Source organism: Sphaeramia orbicularis, chromosome 7 (genome assembly GCF_902148855.1).
Source record: "Sphaeramia orbicularis chromosome 7, fSphaOr1.1, whole genome shotgun sequence".
Lineage (NCBI taxonomy): Eukaryota > Metazoa > Chordata > Actinopteri > Kurtiformes > Apogonidae > Sphaeramia > Sphaeramia orbicularis.
The window spans coordinates 12,281,942-12,309,866 of record NC_043963.1 but is presented as its reverse complement, the minus strand read 5'-3'; the positions used below and the strand labels follow the sequence as shown (position 1 = coordinate 12,309,866).

General features: G+C 36.2%; 1 protein-coding gene across 2 annotated transcripts in view; it reads left to right on the top strand.

The window, feature by feature from the left end:
* LOC115423061 (thymocyte selection-associated high mobility group box protein TOX-like) overlaps nt 1–27,925 on the top strand; it is a 239,226-nt gene that overhangs the window by 45,433 nt on the left and 165,868 nt on the right. Inside the window, exon 3 of one of the 2 annotated variants that reach the window (XM_030139766.1) lies at nt 26,327–26,419. The exons of the other annotated variant lie outside the window; for it this stretch is intronic. Coding sequence (XP_029995626.1) covers nt 26,327–26,419 — 93 coding nt within the window. The remainder of the gene's footprint in view (nt 1–26,326; nt 26,420–27,925) is intronic. 2 annotated transcript variants of the gene reach the window in all.

Here is a 27,925-nt window from a genome sequence, read left to right as displayed (position 1 = left end):
ATTACTTTAACAGCTACTTTTCTCAGACAAAAAGTTATTATTATTTATTTTTATGTATTATCTCCATGAAATGAGTAAAAACTAGTATTAGTGTATGATAAAATGTGAGAAAACATCAGATTAGCTGCATTAAACATGTTTTTATTTCATAGTTTTCGTGCAGTATATCACTTTATGATGATGGGTTTTAAATATATGTGTCTTTGCTTCAAAAATTTAACGCATGGTGTCCAGCTGAGTGGACATTTTTGTGACTCGAAACATGAAAAATAGATTCATAAAAAAATTCAATTGCATTGTTTTTTTCATGCCTAAATAGGAATAAAAACACTCAGGAAAAAAAAAAAAATCTTGATTAAGGTTCTCATAATTCATGCATGAAAGGGTTAAATGAGTTTATATTGATTTTATTACTTTTTATTATTATCCCACCCCCCCAAAGTGGAGGCAAGGGGTATTGTTTTTGGTTCGGTTTGTTTCTTTGATTTTTAACATTTTAGCAGCAAAACTATTGGTTGAATTCGTACCTAATTGGGTTTATAGATCACCAGTGACCCAGAATAGATGTGATTACATTTTGGGAAAAGTAGGTCAAAGTTCATATTTTTAATTAGTTTTTAAATCCCCCTTTGCTTATAATGGCTGAAATTTGTCTGGGCTGTCTATGCATGTGCTGATGGCAGCACATGCATAGATGTGATGACATCAGCTGGATCGATGACAAAATAAGCTACAATACGTGTGAGGGGCGGGGCTTGTTGTGCCTGGCACCACTTGTTGCATCTGTTTTTCACTGACTGTTGAATATTGAATTTGCAGTGCAGGGGTCCAACACAAATTTCCCTACCATAAAGTATATCGTATTGTATTGTATCGTATTTACAGGGGGCCCTGAATGCATCTTGTTTCTATATGTGGTCCAACTCACAGAAGCAGCTTTGGTATTTAAAGCATTTTTTTACCCTCAGTGTAAAGTCACACACAAGTATATGTATTTGAAACAATGAGAAATAAGAAGGAAACATAAACTTTACCATTTTATACAGTGTTTGTGGGTATTTGAATGTAGATTTGTGAATTTACAGGCTCACCTTAAATGTACCTTCAAGTCTGTCAATGCGCAATGTGTGTGATTTCAGATTTTATGTTGATTTTATTTAATTTTATTATTTATTACATCTGTTTTTCGTTGTGTTGATAATTGAATTTGCAGTTCAACGTAACAACACTGGGGTCCAACACAAATTTTCCGACCATAAAGTATCTTGTATCGTATCGTATTTACAAGGGGCCCTGAACGTGTCTTGTTTCTATATGTGGTCCAACTCACAGAAGCAGCTTTGGCGCTTAAAGGGTTGAGGAAGCTTTTTTTTTTTACCCTCAGTGTAAACTCACACACAAGTTTATATATTGAAACGGTGCAAAATAAGAAGAAAATGGAAACTTTACCATTTTATACAGTGTTTGTGGGTATTAGAAGGTAGATATATGGATTTACAGGCTCACCTTAAATGTACCATCAGGTCTGTCAGTGGTCAATGTGTGTGATTTTAGAGCTTATATAGATTTTATTTAATTTTATTATTTTTTGGATCTGTTTTTCACTGTGTTGATGATTGAATTTGCAGTTAAATGTAACACCACTGGGGTCCACAACACAAATTTCCCTACCATAAAGTATATCGTATCTTATCATACTGTATTTACGAGCTGCCCTGAATGCATCTTCCTTCTATATGTGGTCAGACTCACAAAAGCTGCTCATCTATACATGACAGTAAACGTCTCAGTATTTTTTTTTTTTACTTTAGTACAAATATTTATCAGCCATATGTGACCACATGGAGCTGTCGTGTTTGTCTCTTCAGTGTGACAGGTTGTGTCATTTATACATATCAGGTAAAGATTTCCCCCCTGTATGAGATGTTTTATGCTCCAGTCTTAGGTTACATTCTACTGGTTTAGGTCAGGTTACTATAAATATAGATTTACTATTGAAAACAATACAACTTATTGATGCTCAACATGACGGTCAAGTGAAAGTCATTACCTGAAGTTCCTATCACGTTCATTGGTGGAAGAAGTATTCACATCCTTTTACTTAATTAAGTCAAACTATGTAAGTATTATCAGTAAAGTATATTTAAAGTATGAAAAGTCAATTCATTTGACTGCTGTGCTTGTTTAAGGTTGAGCTCATTTGAAGTACTCTATATACTGTTGGTTTTTAATATACAGCAAAGGTCATGTCGCTGTCGGATAAGAACCATGTATATCCATGTATATATATTTTAGCAAAATGGATATTTTACTGTACGTTTAGGCCTCTTGTTTACATGTATATAGTATTTTAGTTCCCAAAAATAACTTCCAAAGTGAAGATTTTTAGGGAGAAATTGGAAAACGATGGCGTCACATCCCATTTTCCTCATGTCTATTGTTGCTTTGCACCTGAAATCAGTGTATAACCTGCAGAAAATAAGAGTCAGCACAGATACCTGAAGGAGATGGACTGGATTGATGTTATGGACAAATTCACATCATGTAAAGAACACAGTTCCACAACCAATTCAAAATTCAAGAATGTTTTTTGGGTTTTTTTGTAGTTTATTTCGAATATGCAACAAGACAAAGTAATCTTAGTCCTTTGAAATAAAATAGGCAGTTAGAAGTCATGGAAAAAAAAAACAAAAACAAAAGTTATACATATACATGACTTCATTTGCACATTCGAAAAGGAGTGGGAGGAAGTATAACGTATTTAATCCCACCCCTTCTCCACACAACAGTCTATCCTTTAGCTTCCTATCAGCCAAAAATAAACCATTCATTCATTCATTCATTCATTCATAATATATGAAAAATCAACTTGCTAAGTAATTAATCTCGCTTATCATCCTCACATACACATACATACACACCCATACTGACATACCAGAAAAGTAAATACATAAATAAATAAATACATACATACATAAATCCTTGAAGGCAACACAAGGATTTATGTATTTTATGTATTTATGTTTATTGTCATTTTGTGCACACAATGACATTTTTCTTAGATGTAGTTCTGAGCTAGATAAAAATAAATGAATACAAACATTGAAGAATATGTACATCCTTGGGGGGCCTTACAGGTGGGGTAAACTGGACAAATTCATGGGGCCCAGCATTCCCAGGGGGCCCAGTGGATATTGGTTAGAAGGTGTGAAAATTTGGGTTAAGCTCCGGAGTAAAAGAGGGGCACAGAAGCCGGGAGTCAGACGTCCAAAGTTAAGTTTCACTTTCGGTTTCACACCAGTTATGGTAGTTATGACACTTATGGAACGCACCCCCACGTACATACTTCCTGCCTGTACACCACATACATAGTTAGGGGGAGATAGTTTATTTTATGAAGGGCCCACAATGTTTAACTTTCATGGGGGCCACAATTGATGGCGGCGCCCCAATGTGCATCAGTATAAAAACACTAAAGAACATGTACATCAGACTATGAGCATTATATATAGAAAACAATTGTAAAACATAGTATGTACAGTCCAGTGCAGTAAGAATGCAGTAAGAATGCAATTGTGTGCATATTGTGTACAAATAAGATTGTAAATGTGCTTTCTTATGTTAATGTGTTAGGGACTACAGATGGAAATTAGCACTGCTGCTACAATCTGGCATATTTACAGCTTCAATTGTTGTAGGTGTTCAATAATATGCGCGGTCCCAAATAAATAAATAAATAAACTAGAAGCACTCGGAGAGCGCAGACCTCCGCCAAGGCTGATCAGTGGCCCCCCCCATGGGGCCCCCCACCCCCGATCACCACCAAAATTTAATCATTTCTTCCCTATCCCATTTCCAACAAACCCTGAAAATTTCATCCAAATCTGTCCATAACTTTTTGAGTTATGTTGCACACTAACGGACAGACAAACAAACAGACAGACAAACAAACAAACAAACAAACCCTGGCAAAAACATAACCTCCTTGGCGGAGGTAATAAATGAATGAATGAATCATCGCAGTCCCAGATGCAAGGAAACTTAAGTTTACAACTGAGTTTTTTGCTGGTTCTTCACCTTAATGACAGGTTAAAGCCTCTATGTTTGCTACGTCCACCGTGTCCACCGGTTGGACAACAACACCTATGGTTTGTCTGAATATTTGGATCAGTTTGGAGTCGGTTTTGCGTTGTTGTGTGTAGAAATTTTGTAAAAACAAAAGGTTGTGTGGCCAGAAAATGGATCATCTGTGTATCAGTTTATACGGGACATACAACTTTTCATATTCTCATAAAAACAGGCCTGTTTCCACCATTCTTATGATGCATTAACCCATAAAGACCCGAACATCCACCGGCATCCAAAGTCTGCCACTGATCTAAACTGTTTAATACCTGTTGATCCATTAATCCTATCAATACATGTAAATAACTGGTGTAAAATACAGTTTGTCATCTTTTCATGGTCATCAGATATGACCCATTTGGATGTTCGGTGGCTCCATAGTTACCATGGAAACACCATCATCTTCTACAACATTGATTCATCGGTAAAACCCATGGAGCTGGATCAATGACAGTGGATGGAGACTCTTGTTTTCTATTCGGGTAATGATATTAATATTATATTTTATTGAAAAAGTCCCTTTTTTCTGATATAATAATACTCAACTTTAATCTGAGCTTTTATCTACATGATCAGTTCATTAAATATAACAAAATACATGAAACAATGCCAAACACAGAGGATAATATGACAATAAATGGTGATAAATCACTTCAGAAAGGGTAAATTTTGAAGAAAAAAATCATAAAGGAACTGCCACAAAAGTAGCACTGGGTCTTTATGGATTAAACAAATAATCCAAGAGGGTTTTTAAAGAGTTTTATTTAGCTTAAGACAGAGGACAAGTTGAAGCTCAGATCATACAGAAACACTTGATCCCTCAGCTTATTACAAAAGCATTAAAAATCAGTGCATTTGGAGATATGTGGCTTTCACATTTAGCAGAGTAAAAAGTTCAATATTTGCTTCTGAGATGTAGACGAGTAGAAGTTAAAGCTGCAAAAAATGACAATACTCAACCTCAAACTTGTATTTAAGTGGTAATGTAAACTTTCAGACATATGGAATCCCTAAAAATATGTAAAAAATATTCAACAGATGTTAAAAATATACAGTATTTGACTACGTGCATGTGTAATGTCACCTCAGTTTCCATTCCAGCAAAGTGACATTGATTTATTTTAAGGGAATCTAAAAGTTTGCAAGTCACTCAGTGATAATCTGTGACGGTTATTAGTGGATTTAAAGAGTCTCAGCATCACACACTAGTTTTATAGTCACAGAAAAAATTATTAGACCATCAAAAGTCATCAAAAACGATAGTTTTGCAATCAAGTACTAACTCCTGTGTGTATCATGTGACTAAAATAGACAGAAAAGAAAACATGGAATTCCTAAAAGTACTGTTTTTGGCAGCACAATGACATAGATATTGATGTAAGAACTTAAGTCACAGATGTCAAACATGTGGCCTGGGGGCCAAATCCGGCCTGCCAAAGGGTTCAACCTGGCCCCTGGGATGAATTTGTGAAATGCAAAAATTACACTGAAGAAATTAACAATCACGGATGTTAAAATCCTTTTAGGTCATTTCAGTCTAAAGTGGATCAGACTAGTAAAATATTATCATAATAACCTATAAGTAATGAAAACTGTAAATTTGTCTCTGTTTTAGTGTAAAAAGTAAAATTACACAAAGATGTTCACATTTAAAGACTAGTCTTTTACAAAAAATGTGAATATCTGACATGCCTTAAGAGAAGTATGTGGAATTTTTAATAATAATCTCGCTGTTATTTAATGTTTTGTGTGTTTGTAGATCCACTGTGATCTCTAAGTTGTGATTCACATGTATAAATGATAAACTAAGGCGTAATATTATTAACATTGCACTTATTTTACTGAAGAATTTTCAGCTTGTTCATATTTGATCATGTTATTTTCATGTTCAATTCGTAGATGCAACATTTACCTTTTTTACTCAAAAGTTCTTATCCTATTATTTGTAGTATTTTACTGGTCCGGCCCACTTTATGTAGTATTAGGCTGTATGTGGTCCCTGAACTAAAATGAGTTTGACACCCCTGACTTAAGCGATTTTGGTTATTATCAAGAAAACATGGCAAATGGATAGATATCAGCTCTGAAATGAAACTTTTATGTGATATTTTTGTTATTATCATTATGTTTGTCCAAACAAATGTACCTTTAGTTGTTCCAGGCAATAAAATGAACAAGAAACGGAAGAAAACAAGGGGTGGTCTAATAATTTTTTCCATGACTGTACGTCTGAAAGGCGTCGCAGTCGTTTTCTGACCAGACTGTCCCTTTGTTTTAGTGTCAAAAAAGTAAAATTACACAAAAATGTTCACATTTAAAGACTAGTCTTTTACAAAAAATGTGAATATCTGACATGTCTTAAGAGAAGTATGTGGAATTTTTAATAATAATCTCGCTGTTATTTAATGTTTTGTGTGTTTGTAGATCCACTGTGATCTCTAAGTTGTGATTCACATGTATAAATGATAAACTAAGGCGTAATATTATTAACATTGCACTTATTTTACTGAAGAATTTTCAGCTTGTTCATATTTGATCATGTTATTTTCATGTTCAATTCGTAGATGCAACATTTACCTTTTTTACTCAAAAGTTCTTATCCTATTATTTGTAGTATTTTACTGGTCCGGCCCACTTTATGTAGTATTAGGCTGTATGTGGTCCCTGAACTAAAATGAGTTTGACACCCCTGACTTAAGCGATTTTGGTTATTATCAAGAAAACATGGCAAATGGATAGATATCAGCTCTGAAATGAAACTTTTATGTGATATTTTTGTTATTATCATTATGTTTGTCCAAACAAATGTACCTTTAGTTGTTCCAGGCAATAAAATGAACAAGAAACGGAAGAAAACAAGGGGTGGTCTAATAATTTTTTCCATGACTGTACGTCTGAAAGGCGTCGCAGTCGTTTTCTGACCAGACTGTCCCTTTGTTTTAGTGTCAAAAAAGTAAAATTACACAAAAATGTTCACATTTAAAGACTAGTCTTTTACAAAAAATGTGAATATCTGACATGTCTTAAGAGAAGTATGTGGAATTTTTAATAATAATCTCGCTGTTATTTAATGTTTTGTGTGTTTGTAGATCCACTGTGATCTCTAAGTTGTGATTCACATGTATAAATGATAAACTAAGGTGTAATATTGTTAACATTGCACTTATTTTACTAAAGAATTGTCAGGTTGTTCATATTTGATCATGTTATGTTCAAGTTCAATTTGTAGATGCAACATTTACCTTTTTCACTCAAAAGTTTTTATCCTATTATTTATATTATTTTACTGGTCCAGCCCACTGAATGTGGCCCCTGAACTAAAATGAGTTTGACACCCCTGACTTAAGCGATTTTGGTTATTATCAAGAAAACATGGCAAATGGATAGATATCAGCTCTGAAATGAAACTTTTATAAGATATTTTTGTTATTATCATTATATTTGTCCAAACAAATGTACCTTTAGTTGTACCAGGCATTAAAATGAACAAGAAATGGAAGAAAACAAGGGGTGGTCTAATAATTTTTTCCAATACCGTACATCTGCAGTCGTTTTCTGACCAGACTGTCACCGTCATCGCCGGTTTGTCTCTTAACGGTCAACGACGTGGCTGTAAGTCCCAGTCAGAGTTCACTGTCGAACCCTTAAGGACTGAAAAACGACATGTGCCGGGGCCTGCCCTCCTCTGCATATCTGCTCATTCATCTAGGCCGCTCATTAAAGGGTAATTACCTGTAATTAGTGAATCATGTCGCTTTAATGAAGATGTTGAAAGCCGTCGGAGCCAGAAGGGGCTGCCCTTAATTCTGAGCGATGTTCAAGATTAGGCTCAGACAGGAATTCAATAAAGGAGGACCGATTAATAAAATATTAGCTTTTTTTTTTTTCTTTATTATTTTTTATGTATTTTTTTTTCGCCTCTGTTGCTATTGGTGGCTTGTGTTTTGCTTAAATTTCGCATTAATTCTATATTCCAGCAGCGTCAACACCTGGCTCTGGAGGGCAAGTGTGTTACTGTAACAGAGCAGGCTAATAGGCTCGGTGATGATGAAGCTGTGTGTGTGTCTGTGTGTGGTATTTGTGTCAGTTTGCTCTAATGTGAGCTGTGCTGAATGTTTGTGTCTGTGTGAGTGTGTGTGTGTGTGTGTGTGAGAGTGTGTGTGTGTTCCCTGGCGGCGTGGTGAGTGTTTAATCTGGCCTGGTGGCGTGCCGTTGGCCCGGCTAATCACAGTGTGTCTGTAGGAGTGCGCTGAGCCAGGGGAGCACGCCGTCGCTAACAGCGCCTGACAGACTCATTAGAGAGACCTGGCACTGAGCTAGCAAGACACATACACACAAAGACACACACACACACACACTCCAACACTTTGAAACACACACAGTGGGAAAGGCACTCAGGCTCAACTGCGCAGACACTGGGATAAAATCACACACTTCTGTTTTTTGACGTTCGCACATTCATTCACATAATCATCCGCTTCTGTCACACACACACACACACACACACACACACACACAGACACACACATGCAGACACACACACATTGTCAGCACTTCCACGTGTGAGAACAAGGCGGGCGGTGACCCCTCGCAGTCGCAACCCAAACACAGACAAGAGCCCAAAGAGCATCTGGGAAAAAGACGAGAGAGGAGGAAGGGGAGGGGATGGGGGTGGGGGTGACGGAGGGTGGGAAAAAAAAATGAGACGCGGTGAAGAGGTGGAGTAGAATGACTTAGCAAAGCTTTACCCCATTCAGATGCTGTTTAGTCAGGCAAAGGGCTTTTCAGGCGCTAATTACCTGCATTCAGGTGCTCATCTGCATCCTGTTGAATAGGGCGGTGCGTTGGCAAGAATCCGGCGATACTATACAAATAATACTATATACTAGGATCACGGTACGATATATCACGATATATCATGATTAGGGATGTCCGATAATATTGGCCCACCAATGTTATCGGCCCGATATTGGCATAAAAATGTAATACCCGGTGAATATCGTTTTTTGCCTATTGTTAAAACCGATAAAATAATGCCTTGATTTCGCCGCCATTTACCGACGCGTAAATGAAGCATTGTTTGTAGCTGAAAGAAATGTGCAGTTTTCAAAACTGTACAGTAGAGTTGCCACACTGTAATAGACTCATGGAAGGAGGGAGAGAAAATAAATAAATATGGCATTTTTTCCACAACTTAAGTTGAAGTATGTATTCTTTGCACAGACAGTGTTTACATTTTGAAAGCCTTGTTGCATTTGAGAATGCATCCAATGGGGCATCACAATAAAATTAAGCATGATGTGTTAATTCCATGACAGGAGATATGTGATGTTACCTAAAATTAGTTTAATATCCCACATATATCGGCAGCGGTATCGGTAGATATCGGAATCGGAAATTAAGCATTGGACAATATTGGCATATTGGTTTTTGGCAAAAAAGCCAATATCGGACATCCCTAATCATGATACTGTTAAAAAGGCAATTTTTTGTTTGTTTTCTTTTTTTTTTTTTTTTTTAAGAATTGAATTACACCAGAAATATGCACAAATATTAAATACATTTTTATTTCACCAGAACAGGATCTAATGCTATATCACAAAATGTTCCTGCGTTAAAACTTGAATTATGTTTTACAGACATTACAGTTTAGGGCTGAACGATATGGACAAAATTTCATATTTTGATATTCATGCCAGATATCTTGATATCGATGCGATACGATATGACTATGGGCTCGGTGAAAACCAAGCATTTTTCAGAAAAAAACAAAGATCATAATACAAAAGAATGTGGAGAGTGCAGTGGCTTCAGCTGTCGATCCACAGCAAGCATGAAATAAGGTTTGTGGTTGGCTGGCCTTAGCGGTGCATTCAAGGGCAATCGTAAAAATGAAATTTGTTGTGATTTCCAGAGCTGTACATGCAGGGCGAGCGCGGGGGAAATCTATATTATTTATATCGTTGCTTTTTCGATATTAATATCTTGAATGTTCATATCTAGAGATAGATACGATAACGATATATCTTACAGCCCTTTTACAGTTTAAGATCCTGTTCAAATGTTCATATTCTATTTGCTCAGAACTAACATCATAACATTATTTTTGTGCAATCCCAACAAAGGAACTAACATTATTTGATAAAAGAGTGTTAAATGATAATAATAAAATATAAACAAAAAGGAAAAACAAAAATGAACCTTCACAATATCTGCAATTGAATAAATACCTAAATACCTACCTTGTTCAAAAATAATGATACTTGGACATTTAGATTCGATGTATCAAATATGATACAAATTGAAAGTCCTACATGGAAATTGATATTTGAAAACACATTTTTTTGGTTGTTCAAAAGGACCAATACAGGCTCCAGTTTCAGAGAACTGGAATTTTCTGTCAATGATTTAATGGTTCAGGCTTTACAGGGTTAAGCCTACCAACACATTGAAGAATTCAGGTAAAATGTAGTGTCTTAGCTGCGTCAGATATGTACTTCTTAGATATTCTGAGAGAAAATTTGGAAAAAAAAAGTCAGTTTACAAAAGCTAAAATCAGGTTGTGAGCTGATAAAGGTCATTCAGAAGGACCAATAAAGGCTCCGGTTTTAAAGAACTGGAATTTTCTGTTAATGATTTAATGGTTCAGGCTTTACAGGGTTAATGTAAAAAAGCCCAAACTTTTACTTTCCAAGGTCTCAGGAGGTTACAGGGCTCATGCAAAGTTACTTTATTTGCATAGTCTACCTACAGAAAGTATGTGCAGCATTTCAGCAGCCTATGTACGGTATATAATGTGTAATTTAAAGCTGCAGTGCTCAGTAGTTTTTTGCATCACTGGGCAAAAATTCTATAATTACTTTCCAGCATATTATCATTTAAGTGGTCTGAGAGGACATGAGACTTCTGCATCTACTCCCTGGATGTAGACAATGTACACTGTGATGCTCAGACTTAGTTAAATCACAGGGGTTTTCAGACACGGAGGATGGAATATGTGACTTACAGCTGTCAGTCGCCAGTGGGATTGTATCAGATGTACCTCAATGTGATCAAAGTTTAGACATCAACTTCACTTTTCCATCACTGCATGAATCTGCATCATCTGTATTCATAGTAAGTCTGTGGGCCGAGAAGAGACAGCTGCAAAAGTGTGATATGTGTTTTTAATTCTGGTATTTTCCCCTGATTTCATCTCCTGCAAAAATATATTTGTGAAATGGATGAATTTCAGTATCGGCCCAAATTTGAGTTGTAAAAGCTGAATCCTTATTGGACCAGGAAGCATTTTACTGCACAGTCATAACTTTCCCTTTCCATATTTGAGTACATTTTGCTGATAATACTTACTTAATTCTACTTAATTCAGGTTTTTAATGCAGAACTTTTACTTATTTGTGGGTATTTGGGATACTAGGGATATTAGTACATGCAGTCAACACAGGATTAAGTGGCACAATTGTCACTAGTTGATTTTCCACGTGACGTCTGCACAAAACTTTATCAATATTTACTAAATGTCGAAAAACAGAAGTGCGTAATGACGATTTTTCCATTAAATTACAAATGATGCGATGATTTGTTTATTTATTTTGTGAGATGACATGAGAAGTCATTCCATAAACATGGCGACAAATGTAAATATCATGTTGATTTACAGATATATTCCTTATTATTATATATTATATTATATTATTATTAGAAATTATTGGGTTTCCTGGTGTGTCCACGCATACCACGGCATGTTTCTTTAAAAACTCTTCTTCTTCACTTGTTGCAATGTCCGTCAACATCCGTTTTTTTTTTATTCACATGACTCGTTGGGGAAAAAGGTCTTTCCATTGCAGTTTTGCGTGATATACCAATTATGCTACGCCCCAAAAAAATCAACTCCTACCAGCGCAAAAACTTTTACTTGAAAGACTTGTTTGGCGAAATTGTCATTTTTCCATTAGGTACATTTTTATGTGCAAGTTATATTCACACAATTTTAGGGTCAATGGAAAAGCGACTAGTGTTAGTATCAAAAGCTGATAACAGGCCTTTTTCTGCAATAATAAGCCTGTAGTTATAAAATTATTTAAAGATGTACCATATGTGATGATCCGTCTTCAGATGGAAACGTCTGAATTGTTGAATCTTAACTAAATAAGGTGTTAAAGTGTTATAAATGCACTGTAAATTCTCTCACTAAGTGGACTGTAAAATACAATAGCACCAGACTTTATTTCTTTTTATTTCCAAGTGTGAAAATTAAAATAAAAATATGAATTTTACACTTCTGCTGCAAATGAAGTCCGACAAACCCCTTTGACAAATTACTTAAGACTCGCTTGCTTTGCACTCATAGCGAGGTTAATTGCAGCTCAGCTGCAGCAGAGCCAAGTGGAAACATTAGGTTCGGCTGAATAACAGGTGAATGCAAAGCAGGTCAATACGTAGTCAAGTGTGGGCCTGCCAGCTGTTCACTCCCTCTGCTCTGCCACCGTACAATGGTGACACACAAACGCAGACACACACACACACATTCAGGCTCTGAACGCAAGAAACAGCATAGAGGTAAACATGTAAACAAAGCATGCAGCAATCTCTCTTTGTTTAATATGTCCCCCTCGTTTTGGTTCAGTTCAGTGAAGCATTGAAAGCACTCCAGAGCAGAGACATAAACTAAATTAATAAATACAAGTAATATTCTGTACGTCAGAATAATATTAAGTGCATGATTTACTCTGTATTCAGCAGTTTGTGGAAAATACTGTGATTTTCTTGTCTGGGAGTCACGCCTTCCATGTGACATGAACAGAATCCAGTGACGAAGAGACTGTAATTCTTTGGAAGGATTTGTGTTGGGCGCATGCGCACGCAGTGACCGGCAATGAGTGAGAGCTTGGCATTTTGTGTTTGTCTTTTTTCAATGTATGTTTTGTTGTAATGCCAAAGTAATCACTATGTCTGCAAAACGAATCTACCCAGGGGTATAAATAAAGTAACTTTGAACCTTGAACCTTAGAATAAGGACCTGAAGCTGAAAAAGTACATACGGAAACATGCATGTCCTTGTTTCTCTTTTAGTTTCTGCAGCCACTGTTATCTTTCACTTTCATTCATCCAGCTTTTTAATCTACTGTTGTCGCTGTAACTGAACCAACTTTGGCTGACAACCTTGTTTCACCTAAAAGCCAAATCAAACTGTCTTTAATTTTCTCTTCCAGTGTAGCATGGAACAGGCCACATCTCTCCCTCCTTCTGCATCTCTTCTCTCTCTTCAGAGTACAATAGCTGTTTTGCTCTGCGCTCTCCTCCATTCTCTCTCTTTCACTCTTCTCCAGCACAAGGCTATGACATTGAGGGAATGTGATGTGATGTATTGTAGTGAATAATGTATTCTGCAAGGATTGTACTGAGCGCGTAGAGCAGATGGCAGCAGGTTGATCTCTAGGAGTGTGTGTGTGTATGAGTGTGTTTAATGATGATAGTGTGTATATGTGTGATGTCCGTATGAGTGTGTGTGTGTAGTAGCCCAAAGTGGGGGAGGGGAAGGAGGGAGAGTGGGGGTTGTGTATGTATGTGTGTGTCTACATGAGCCTCCTTTGTGAGATAAAACATGCAAATGGTGGATTATTTTAATGCAGTTTTTTCTAGAGCCCTGAGCCTTAATCCCTAAAGCAGTTGAAATGAAAATAGTATATGTTTTCTTTCAAACTCCCTCCCTTGTTTTTTTTTTTTTTTTTTTATTCCCCAATAGGAATTCACAACTACCAGCTGTCTAGGAATGGCATCCTTTTGCACTTTAATTTTCGTTTTACTTTAGTTACAGCCAAAAAAAATGAATGATTACAACAAAATCTCATTGAATTGACTAAAACCAGTCAGTCCTGAACACTGGAAGGATAGTGGTTGTTTTGGTTGGAGCAACATGTATCGTGAGGAGAAACCTGAATGTTGTGTTTCTTACCTCGAGCGGGCTGCAGATGCAAAATGTGCACAATTATTGCACAAACCTAAAGGTCACACATACACATGGATGTAAAAAAGACACATGCATAGGACTAGAAACGCATGAATGCTCTTGTAAATATCCCGAACAGCATGTGCCTATTTTACACTGGACGAAAACCCAGTAACATCTGACTTTTGCCTTTAGTGTCAAAGGCTGCAATGTTAAACCTCCTACAGAATGTAAGATTTCAGTATTCTTACAAGATTATCTACAATTGAACTCTGCAACGTGGAAACCTGGGTATGTCATGTATGCAGACTGTGTAATGATGGTAATTACTGAATCTCAGGTAAATGTAAAAGAATGATGCACATTGTCTACCTGTGCTGCTGTAAATGTAAACTAGATCAATGCCCCAGATTTGGATGAAAATTTCAGGAAATGTTGGTACTGGCACAAGGAACAAATGATTAAATTTTGGTGGTGATCCGGGGGGCAGATCTGTCTTGGTGGAGGTCTGCGCTGTTTTTTCTAGAAAAGCACTTGTAGAGCGCAGACCTCCACCAAGACAGATCTGCCCCCCGGATCACCACCAAAATTTAACCATTTGTTCCTTGTGCCAGTATCAACATTTCCTGAAAATTTCATCCAAATCCATCCATAACTTTTTGAGTTATCTTGCACACAAACAGACAAACAGACAAACCAACGCCGACAGAAACCTAACCTCCTTGGCGGCGGTAACTATGAAGCTAAGCTAATGATCACACAGTTACAGATGTAGTATTTATGTGTGGTAGGGATGCACAGACTGCAAAATTCTCTGCAGATACTGATTCTAATATTGAAAATGACATTTTAGCCAAAAGCTGATACAAAACTCATGTTACTTAAGATTCTTTATTTTGTTATTGTTGTTGTTTATACTCCTTAACCTCTGCATTCATCAGCAATCCATTTTTTATTAAATAAATTAAAGTTTCTGCAATAAAACTTGTGTCGATGTAGGCATGTTTTACCATTAGAAAGCTTAGATTTTGTTGTAATTGAGTAATTTATTTCACAGTTTGCGTGATCACCAAAACATAATTGATGAAAGAATCACCTGGATAGTGACTGAAGATAAAGGGACTTCATACCTGTTTAGTGTCGTGAGGTCACATGACTGGTCCATTCTATGACTAATTATATTCCTAATCAAAAATGGAAAAAAAAGAAAAAAAAAAAAAAGTAATAAACTGCTTCAGCTAAATTTATCCTGAGGCTATATTTTAGCCACATACTAAAAAGAAATGTTCTGAAACTAGAATTTATTACCTGTCTAATGAGGTGTCTCATACATTTTGGCTTGTGGGTCTTCAGTTATAAGGTTTGGAACTTTACAATAGGTGAAAATTAACACAAATTAGCTAAGATGACATTTTAGCCAAAAGCTGATGCAATACTGATGTTACTTATGTTTCTATATTTAGTTTTTGTTGTTATTTATATTCCTCAACCTCTCCATTCACCAGTGATCCAGTCACCATTTTGTATTAAATAAATTAAATAAAACTTTTGTCGATATGGGCATGTTATACCGTGTTAGAAAGTTTAGATTTTCTGCAGTTGAGTAATTTATTTGACAGTTTTCCTGATCACCAAAACATAATTGGTGCAAGAATCACCTGCATAGTGACCAAACCTAACAGGACTTCATACCTGTTTGATGTTGTAAGGTCACATGACTGGTAACATGACAGAAAAAAACTGCTTCAGCTTTATTTATTTAAAGAAATTTTCTGAAACTACAGTTTATTACCTTTCAGATGAGGTGTCACTGACTAATTTTGGCCTGCTGTTCTTCAGATATAAGGTGTGGAACTTTAGAATAGATGAAAATTAGCACAAATTGGGTAGGACGGAACAGTTTAACAAAGAAATCTTCATTATAAATATAAAAAGAATGGCTGTTTTAACATATTTCAGTCCTTAATTACATTATATTTGAATGAGTCACACATGCATACCTTTAATTTAACACAAATAATAAATTGTTTGCCACTGCCACAGATGAAAAGAGCTCTGATTGGCTGATATATCAGTGCATCCCTAATACATAGACTAAACTCAAAATGGCATGGACTGTTGATGTCAGTATTTTAGCTTCATACGCTTAGATATCGTGTTGGTCTGTGCATCACTTCATAGTGAATTTCTCTTGGTTGTTGAGTAGATGTAGGTTGAAACAGCGTCACCGTGTAAGATGCTCAAACTACTTTCATAACAGTATCTGAATTTTGCCTCAGACTATGTGTGGTTGTAAGACCAGGTACAAGGTCTGTGTGTGAACGTGTTTCAGCGTAAGCTCACATGGGGACCAGATATATTATTATGTTTTGTCATATTTGGCTGCGGTCGACCAACATCCCACAGCATATACTGGCCTTAGTCATGGGTATTTATCACAGGTTGAATGATAGCAGATTTTTACTATCATATATGTAGATACCCCTGTTTTTCATTTATTTTATTTACTTATTTTTATTGTTTTGGTTTTTTTTACCTCTGTTTTTTGTGGATATTGAACGCATTTGTATATGTATTTTACTTTTTCTTCCATGTTGTGTTATATATCTTATACTAGAGAGACAACGACTGCAGGCAGTGAATTCCTTCTACGTGTTTACATTCTTGCTGAATAAAACTGATTCTGTTTCTGATTCTGATAATTTGAAGCAGAAAAAAAATAATTCCACCCCCTCTCTCTTAAAGTTTCCACACAGAAAACACAGTGTGCTTTTCGGAACTTAACTTTGACTTTATTAGCAACACGATAACTGTTAACCTGAGCAACTAAAGTCAATGTAATAAATACTTAAATAAGTCCCGGAACATAATATTGTAGTAATGTATCAAATATTGTGGAACTGAAGATTAATTGTAGTTTAGAAGATTGTTTTTTTTTTTTTTTATTGAACTTTTTAAAGGCTTGGTACATGGCAAACCAATCCAACTTTATTTGTAAAGCACTTTAAAACAACCACAGTGGACCAAAGTGCTGTACAGAAAAATACATAAAAACCAAAATAACAGAGTAAAATACAAGAATAGATTAAGAGACATAGAACAACTTTAAAAAATAAAAGCAAAAAAAAAAACAAAAAACAGAAAATAAAATAAAAATACAGAAGAATAGATACAATCTAAATAATAAAAAAAATACAAGAATAGATTAAGAACATAAAAAGCTGTACAATTAAAAACAACAACAAATAAGAACAATAAACCAATACCAAAAACTTAATGTGTTTCGCCATACAAGAACAGGTAGTATATAATTAACAATTAACTCTGGCGACAGACTCAGTATAGTTTTTATCTATAAACAAAAAAAAATCAAAAATAAAATAAATAAAAGACAGGCAGCAAATACAAAAGAAGGTGGATACATAATAATATCAATTAATATGTATCTGTATACTATCATCAACAGTTTCTGTCGATTCCAACCAGCAGTGATGGAAACATTTTCACCCCTACTGTGATATGTGTTCCAGAGTTCCAGATGTAAATATCCAGGCAGGCATTTATTGTTTTGGTTTGTTTTTTTTTTTCACTCAGGAACAACAAGTTGCATTAAATCTACTGTATCCTGTTCCCTGACGCAGCGAAATAAAAAACAGAGAGTCAGAGGTGTACTGACAGGGTGAAAGGAGTCGGCTTTTTTGTGGATATACAGTCAAAAAACTGCATTACAGCACGTAGTCAATAAAGATTTCAAGTTTATTCATGAGGGGCAATAATAGTAAGTAGATTTTGTCACAGCAGATATGCAGTATACATTAGGGCTGGGAATCTCAGGGTACCTCATGATACGATACTCGATACATGGCTCGCAATCACGATAATATCTCGATATGACAATACTGCGATTATAGATATATTGCTCTTAATAACCTACGATATAGCTGTGTGTTTATAGGGGTGAAACAAAAAACAAACAGAAAAAATTTCATATTTTATATTTTGCTGCATAATTAAGAGTACAAATAGCAATAGTGCAAAAACAATTACACTATTTTAGTGCAAAAGAACCATAATAGAACAGAACTGTTAACATTTACTCTATTTTAAACTCATTCAGAAATCACCACATCTCATGTCTCTCAAGTGTGTGTGTTTATCGTGGCGCCTGTGTATCGCGTTTTTGTGGGACAGGCCTTACATACTGCAAAGTCCTTATCCAGCTTTGTCCCATCCAAGGTTATTATCGTTAATGAAAACTAACAAAATGACAAAAACTAGAATTAAAAAAACATTTTTGCTCACTGAAATAAATAAAAAATTATAATTAAAAGAAAAAACTATAACTAACTGAATCTGTATTGTGAGCTTACGAAATCCACATTAGGTAAGATATATCGTTATCGTATCAATATCGAGATATGTGTTTTATTTATTTTTAACAACTTTGTACGGTGACCTTGAGTGTCCTGAAAGGCGCCTATAAATAAAATGTATTATTATTATTATTATATGAACATTCAAGATATTAATATCGAAAAAGCAACGATATAAACGATATAGATTTCCCCCGTGCTCGCCCTGCATGTACAGCTCTGGAAGTCACAACAAATTTAATTTATTTGTACTTTATGTTAATGTTGATGACTGGCAGTGAGTTCTTATAAATAAAGCTGCACTTTCGACATTCTTTTGTATTATGATGTTAGTATTGTTCTGAAAAATGCTTGGTTTTCACCGAACCCGTAGTCATATTGTATCATATCGAGATATCTGGCATGAATGTCGAGATATGAAATTTTGTCCATATCGTTCAGCCCTAATCCACATCCACATGAGAAAAGCCAAAGTGACGATTGATCCAGCTGATGTCATCATGTCTATATATGTGCTGATGTTAGTATATCAATTACCTCTATATTAGTGCCAAGTTTGACATAAATTGCAACAAAATTGATGTTTTTAAAGACATTTGAAATTTCACCCATTATAAGTAAATGGGAGAAGAAAAAAATATTTAAAAACTTCATAAAAACTGTGAACTTTGACCAACTTTTCCTAAAATCTAACCACATCTATTCTGGGTCAGTGGCAATCTGTACACCAAATTTAGTGTATAGATGAATTCAGCCAGTAGTTTGGCTGTTACAGACCTGTGAAATTTTGCGCATTCTAACTTAGAATCTAAGTAAACGGGAAAAAAAAAAACAAAAAACAAAACAGACATTCAAAACGGAAACTTTTTTTTTTTTGCTAAAATTAATTTGTTTTTGATCATGCAATAGTTTGCCAAACTATGCTGCAAATAAACGTTAATTTTACACAACATTTAGTCTATATAATGTATATTATTATGGATGGAGGCAGAAAAGCCAGGTGTAGATTACTGCACAAAGGGAGAATTTGATTTTCCTTGGTCAGGATATGTACAGTCAGTCCAGCTTGAATTTACAAGACTGACAATTAATACTGAACAAACAAGAACTCAAACTATGAATTATGAAAGTGCTGCAGCATCTGAAACCGACCACAATGAACATTTGACAGATAAACAGCATCACAGTACTTCAGTTTCAGCTTCAGTTTGTCATGTCTTTTATGTATTGGGATTGTCTCTGTCAACTCACCATATATTTTTTATTTGTAAGGTTTTTTTTTGGGTTTTTTATCAATTACTAAAAATTTCAGGCGACCCCATTTGAATTCCAGGCGACCCCACATGGTGTCCCAACCCCAAGGTTGAAAAACACTGCTCTAACAAAAAGAGAAAAATTAGTTGTTGTTATTATTTTAGGCTATTACGCTGTTATTTTACTAGTCCAACCCACTTTGAATTGAATTGGGCTGAACCACAGTACGCTAATAGTATGTCTTAATAATAACAAGCTAAAAAATTTCCACTCATATGACTTTTTTCACCTGATAAATTCAACATTTGCTTTGTTTTTCGCTTTCAGGGGATAATCAGCCTCCGACATCAACATTAAAACACACACACACACGCCACAGATGCACACATTTTCTCCGGTAAAAAGATGTCCCCTATAGATAGAGCTAACAGATGGTAGAATCTATTTACATTCACTTAGGTGATGAGTTTATATACTGAAGGTTATTCTGCAGTTCCCAGCAGCAGAGACTCTTTTGAGAGTTATCTATAGGAGGCTGAGGCATTGCATGGGCTCTGTTTGTGTCAGTTATACAACACCGGTGTTATTATTGGAGGTCCATATGTTTCTTACTCATTCTCGTCCTCTGTTGGTAACCTGTCGTGGCGTTTCTTTCACACCTTTTACCTGAAGCCTCATCAGCGGCGGTGGCATGTGGCTGTAAAGTGCAAAGCCAGTTGGATGCCTGGCAACTGGCCCGCAAGTGCTGTTACGGCACCGAGACTAGACGCCACAACAGCCGCAAATATCCTTTTTATTATATCCTCCCACACCCACAGATGCAAGGATTGAAAAAGTCAAGAACCTCATTATTGCTTTTTCAGCGCAAGGGTTTTTATAAATTAATCGTTATCTGGAGTTAAAGGGAAAAAAAGCAGTTGAGCGTATGAGATTTTTTTTTTCTTTTTTAGAAATATCAAGGCTGAATCTGAGCATGTGTAACAAAGGGAAGAGGGGAAAGCTTGTAGTCCTTGTCTCTTTCTTATTAAGGACAGTGAGCATAATTGAGTAAATGTATTTAAGTATTTGAGCGAGCTGATTCAGGCTCTCTGGGATGGTTGATATTGTACTTAGGAAGAATATTGCTCAAGGCGATTCATTAGTGGTAAATAATTGAGAGGCTCAAATAGTGCTAAGGTGAAATGCCTGTTATTATTTTATGGAGTTTGTGTTCTTAGGGCTCTTCAGTTTAAGAATATTAAAAATGCACAAGCCTTCCCACAAATTACTCACCCGAAAGATTCACAATGGGCCCTAATGACTAACCATCCATCTTCCATTGTTTTCGAGCTCAGAGAAAGTGTTTCGCTTCGCCATTATCAATTCTATTTCAGCTTTCCGTAATGTTCTTGTATTTTATAAAGGATGTTATTTTACCGTCGTTCTTTTTCGCTCATTTTGTTCGAGATAATTAAATCTGCATCTGCTATTTCAGCTGGATATTTAACACTGACATTTCATTAAAAAAAAAAAAAATATATATATATATATATATATATATATATATATAATACGCGTCCATCGACCATAGCATAAACGGTTTAAATGGTTAATGGTTCTGTCGGTTTCGAGCGCACCCGCATATGTTTAACCTCGGAAACATTCATGCAAATGGATTTTAAGTTCAGTTTTTACCGGCTAAAAGCATACATAAGCATTTCTAAAGCTCAGTCCCTCTCCATTTCTTTTTCATTGCGTGCTCTCACTCTTATCTGTTCCAAACTGACACCTTTATATGTTGGTTTTCCGGTGATGCAACTTAAAGGCCACTGAGGTTTTTATTTAACATTTATACACCCACATGACGCCACGTGACAACCAAGAAATAGGGGGAGCGTCTCAGGGTCTTATCAGTTATTCGCAGCACTGTATGTATTTATAATAGTCATGTGTTTAGTCCGTGGTCTGTGGTCCGGGTATAAAAACCTGTTTGTCCCTTACCAAGTTAACAGCTAGGTGTAGTTTGTAGGGTTTTATAAGATACTGATGGTTTTTTACTCGTGTTAGAGATGTGTCAATGGAGCCATCTGTCAGTTTATCATTCAGTCCATCAGATTATTCCTACAGCATTTTCTTCCATGGTTGCTATGACAGTAGTTACACAAATAAAGGTGTGGGCGATCCGGCCAGAAGATAATATGACGACCTTTTGGTGGATTCGCACTCCACCGTCTCTACTTGTGGGTACAACTGCTTTAACAGGTTTCTCAAGGTGTTGCAATGAACTAGAGATGAATAAAACCAGTTAATGGAGTGATGTTTCTCTTATTTTAAATGGAATTGTGCGTTTTAAATCATTTCCCTGTGGTCTACTTAAACTGTAAATGCTCTGCTTGGGTCTGAATTCTTCATTAATTCAACTCCACAGGTCCATCTTCAACCCTATTTCTGAGTAATGACACCAAAAATGTCGTTTTGGCCCTTTAAATGCAAATGAGCCACATCACACCCCACCCCCTCCAGGCTGTTGATCGTGCTTTCTGTCCCATTTAGCCACTCATGCTCATTAATACAACCAACTGCTGAACATTTTAGGTAATCAGCTCGAAGTTTGGACATATTTTCAGTTTTTACTACAACAATTATGGTGTACTCTGAGAAATGTTCGTCAGAAGTCTTGACCTTATATGTGCAAATGTTGTGACATAACTAGTTATAGACTTAACAAATTAAGCAGGAATTAAAACAGGATGTAGAAATCCACTCCATTTTTGCCAGAATAAATATAAAGATAGCTTTGCAGCACCTGGAGGGTTCAAATTCAAACTGTATGAACTATTAGGGTCCAAATATACAAAGAAATGAACCAAAGACTAATAAAAGTGGGTTTAGATAAATATGACCCCTTTAATTGGCACTGATCAGATGTTTTATGACACTACAAATATCTGCAGAATTTGACTTTGATGGTGACGAATTGCAAAAAGAGTTGAAACTACTCACTTTAAAAGAGGAATAATAGCTTAAAGGATAACATTTACAGATCATTTACTGAGTTTGGTGTTCGGTTATATAGCTCTATTTCTTCAGTTGTTTATTACTCCATTCAGCAATTATCCAGTTTCAAATTAGCTGAAAGATTCATTAATGAATTTCTGACACGTATAATGCTTAATGTCAAATTTTGGGGGGGACGGACAGGCACAAAACAAATCTGCTCATTCATGAAGTAGATAGATAGATAGATAGATAGATAGATAGATAGATAGATAGATAGATAGATAGATAGATAGATAGATAGATAGATAGATAGATAGATAGATAGATAGATAGATAGATAGATAGATAGATAGATAGATAGATAGATAGATAGATAGATAGATAGATAGATAGATAGATAGATAGATAGATAGATCGATCGATCGATCGATAGATAGATACTTTTTTAATTCTGCTGGAAATTCAAATATTCTGCATCTTACATACAACAAAAAGACAAAACAGGCGGGTTAGTAACATTAACATCAAGGTTAGTATATACTTTAAAAAACTTGCTGTACAATACTATAAACAAAACTTAAATTAAAAAAAAAAATCTGCACAATACTAAATATATTAACAGTCAGTGTACAGTATTTATGCATTTCAAGGCACAGTGATTTAAAAAGAACGTTTTGTGTCCTATACTATATCATAATTTGCCACACCCAGTTTCATTATGATATTGATTACTATTCTTTTTTCTTTACAATACTCATAATAGCATAAAAGACCCCTGATATTGTATTTAACACAGATGCTTTGGCCAAAAAATATTACATAATTACATTATTATTACACATCCACTCTCTGAGTTACTGTAACTTTACTAATATCATTGTGGCTTTATTTGCTTAGCAGCAGTGAAACATATTACACAAACTCCTGCAGGTTAAAGTGGACTAACTGAACACTTTGAACAGATTCTACAGAGGCACCATAAACAGACTGAAATTCTATCTCAGCAGCATTAACGTTTTAATTATTCATAATGTAACACTGTAAAATTCTGCATCCACACTGGTACTCTGCATGCTTAACGTGATCTGTATGTGTTTGAATATATGAAAGGATGACACTGAAATTAGTTAATGGGTGAATTCTAGCCCGGTCTAAAATTATTCATGCGGAACACCAACCTTTTTAATGTAGGTACAAACAGTTTCCTATTTCTGATGCCACCCTCAGTCAATTTTCGGAAATCCATTATGTTTGCTTTTCTGTAATAAGGATTTTTGGCTAATTTCCAATGTGAGGTAATGTGATCGTAAACTGTGCATGTCAAAGTTAAAATATGATTTCTGTGTACATTCATTCTGTTTTTTTTTTTTTGGGCTTTTTTAAAAAAATTTTGTTGGAATCTGTTTTTGTAATATTTCATATTTGGTAGGTCAGACACCGTCCTGTTTAATATTTGAGGAAATCCCCAAATGGTGTTCTGGTTCTTCTCTTTTGTCATAATGATGTAAGGCATGGACTAGCATAAAACAATTGCAGCTAAAACAAATGGAAAATGGGCTATTATGGAATAAATATAAAAAATGGAAACTGAAGATATTTACTCATACACTAGAGCTGCACAATATATCGTTTGAGCATCGTCATCGCAATGTACGTGTGCGTAATAGTCACATGTAGAAGGCAAATGAACTCAACATGTTCTCATCGAATTTCAACCTGGGTACCTGACAAATAGTGCACACAGCAATCCACCAATCGCAATCGTTCTTTTTTTAATCACTTTTTTAAAAAATGTATTTTCATTGTGCATCTCCAGAAGTACAATACAAAAAAAGAAAGAAATTCACATTTTATGATATAAGATTTTGTGACACACAAAATTATAAGAACCAATGGCAACCCCCATACCAACCCAACCTGGATCTCAAAATACCAAAAACAGTAATAAAAACAAATACACGTACATATATAGATGAAAAAGAATATAATTTACAGATATAAACAGATAGGTGATCAGGATAGTCATAGACAATTATGTTGCACTCTTTCTTTAACCATAACGTAAACAGCATCCCACATACGAAGGGTTTTTAATCACAATTGTTCTTAATTATTTTGCTGAAGCAGACCATGCCCCCTGCACATGGAGTGAGTCGCGGATAACAACACTGAAAAACTAGAAAAGCACTCGGAGAGCGCAGACCTCCACCAAGGCAGATCAGTGCCCCCCCCCCCCCCCCCCCATCATCACCAAAATTTAATCTTTTGTTCCTTGTGCCAGTATCACCATTTCCTGAAATTTTCATCCAAATCTGTCCATAACTTTTTGAGTTATCTTGCACACGGCAGACAGACAGACAAACAAACCAACACCGGCAAAAACATAACCTCCTTAGCAGAGATAATGAGCAACTAACATGAGAAAATCACCAAAAACGAAGACTTGGTGCCAAAAAGAAAAGCAACGTCAGTTATCTGGAATTCTTTCGGCTACAAGAAGGATGATACTGAAACACGTGTTCTGAACGAGACGAAACACAACTCATTTGTTTGACCAATTACATCAGCACCAAACAGCTGTTATATCCTCCTGAGTAGTTTTTCATACTGCAATATATATCGCAGGGTTAAAAAAATAACATCACAATGTCAGTTTTTTTCCAATATAGTGCACACACAGGACAGTTTCAGTTGTTTTGTAAAGCCTTGTCTTTATTGTATTGCAGTGAACAAAAATCTTTCACCTGTATATTTTGTTCATTTGCTATTTGTCGTTTTCTATAATATCCTCATAAGGTGCATTTGATGACATTCCAGCTTTTTCGTACCGCAATATATATCACATGGTTAAAAAAAAAAAAATTGCTGTCAGTTTTTTTCCAATATCGTGCACACACAGGACAGTTTCAGTTGTTTTGTAAAGCTTTGTCTTTATTGTATTGCAGTGAACAAAAACCTTCTTTCGCCCGTATATTTTGTTAATTTGCTATTTGTCGTTTCCTATAATATCCTCGTGAGGTGCATTTGATGACATTCCAGCTTTATAAAGTAGCTCACATTAGAAGCAGCCCCTCATTGTTGTGCATTCCTAAGCATTGCCGTGAGCTTTATGATCTGTGCATGGAGACGGTGTAAATCCACTCATGACATGATACTCCTTTAGTCTCAGGATCTTTGGCTCAGTGCCAGCATCAAGCCCCTCGTCTTGGTGGAGGGTGGGGGGGTTGGGTTGTGTGTGTGTGTGCTTGTCAGAGTGTATAGGGGAGTAGGGAGGTGGGCATAGGGAGGAGGCGTGTTCGGGGTGGAGGGGATGTCAGCTCATTAACCTCCATTCTTCCTGCAGCACAGTGCTGGGTAGAGTCACTGTGTAAGTCTCATGTCATTACTCCTCCCCCTGCACGCGTGCGCTGGGCATGGGGGGGGTAGGTTGAGGGGTTGGGGGGGAGCAGGCAGAGATGGAGGAAAAAGGGTAGAAGGAGGTAAAGGTTCACGAGGGAGGTGGGGGGAACCCTTGACATGTTTCTTTACAAATGCCCTGCTTGTATCTTGCAAACTAAAGCCCCGCCATCTCGCTTCCTTCCCCACTTTTGTCTTCTCTGTCTCTTCTTTCTCTCCCTGCTGTCTGTCTCTCTCTCTCTAACCACAGGCCCGGTACAGTGTGGGTGAACGAGGGGTTAGGCTCCACACTGCCCCCCCTCCAGGCATCAGTCCAGCTAGGAAAAGACTGCCCACTGCTGTGGTGAGATACAGTGGCCAAGCTCTGTTTGAGCCAGTCAGTTGATTTGATAGGGAGTACCTCAGGGCACCGACCTGGGCCCAGAGAACATTTTAGAAGCTCATCGTGTACAGTAGTGGTGTAGTGACTCCCCAAATCCATCATTCCATTCCATTCCATTCCTTTTTTTTTTTTTGTAATGAAAGGAGACTAGAAGCTAAAATGGGATTCGGAGACCAACGGTCAAGCTCTGTTCGAGCCAGTCAGTTGATTTGATACGGAGTACCTCAGGGCACCGACCTGGGCCCAGAGAACATTTTAGAAGCTCATCGTGTACAGTAGTGGTGTAGTGACTCCCCAAATCCATCATTCCATTCCATTCCATTCCTTTTTTTTTTTTTTTTTTTTTTCTTTTTTTTTGTAATGAAAGGAGACTAGAAGCTAAAATGGGATTCAGAGACCAACAGTCAAGCTCTGTTCGAGCCAGTCAGTTGATTTGATAGGGAGTACCTCAGGGCACCGACCTGGGCCCAGAGAAGCTCATCGTGTACAGTAGTGGTGTAGTGACTCCTCAAATCCATCGTTCCATTCCATTTTGCTTTTTGTTTTTGTTTTGTTTTTTTATGAAAGTAGACTAGAAGCTAAAATGAGACTCAGAGACCAACTGTTCACTTTTAAACCTCTTTAAAACACAAATCATGACATATTTTTAGATTTTTCTGTTTTACATCCATCCATCCACACTTCTCTATATAAGAAGGTTTGTCCAGTTGTCCATCCTTTTACTGGTCTCCGTTACATTTTACAATCAATTTTCTCTGCGGTTTCACTTCAGATTGATTTGAAACTCGGTAGGTAGCTTGTTCTAACCGAGAAGCTGCTGATACAGGGACACGTTCCTACACTTACAGTTCTTGTTTATTTACCTCTTACTGCTGAGCACTCAATAATGCTAAATAAAGCAAAGAAATCCAACCTTCATCCTTTTTATGGATCTGCTTCAAATTTAATGGAAACCCTCCATATTGTCCTAAGTGTCACAGAAATCGGTAGTTGTTTGATGCAATACTACTGACAAACAGAAAAACAGGTTTCGTCACATAATTAAAGGATTAAAGAGAACTAAAACTAAGTAAATAACGGGCGATGCTAAGGAGCAGTCAACATATTAATTCAGCTTAAGTAAACAAAAATAAAATGTAATACCAGGCACCTGCAACTACAAATATTCACATGAATCCCGGGATGAAACAGATGTAAAGTCAAATTTTTTACATAATACAAACCTTGACCTGACTTTGAAAAAAGTACTAATGCACATATGTCACAGAGTTAGTGGTGATATGATATTAATACCATAATGAGCCTCATTTAAGAACATTTGTGTGTTCTGATTTGCACTTCTGCAGCTTCAGATTCAGCAAAGGTGTGCAAACTGTGTACATGACGTCAAAGAGAATGTCAAGAAATTCTGAGGTTTTTGGGGTTTTTAAAGCCAAAATTGCCCCAAAACAATGAAAAATGCAACAG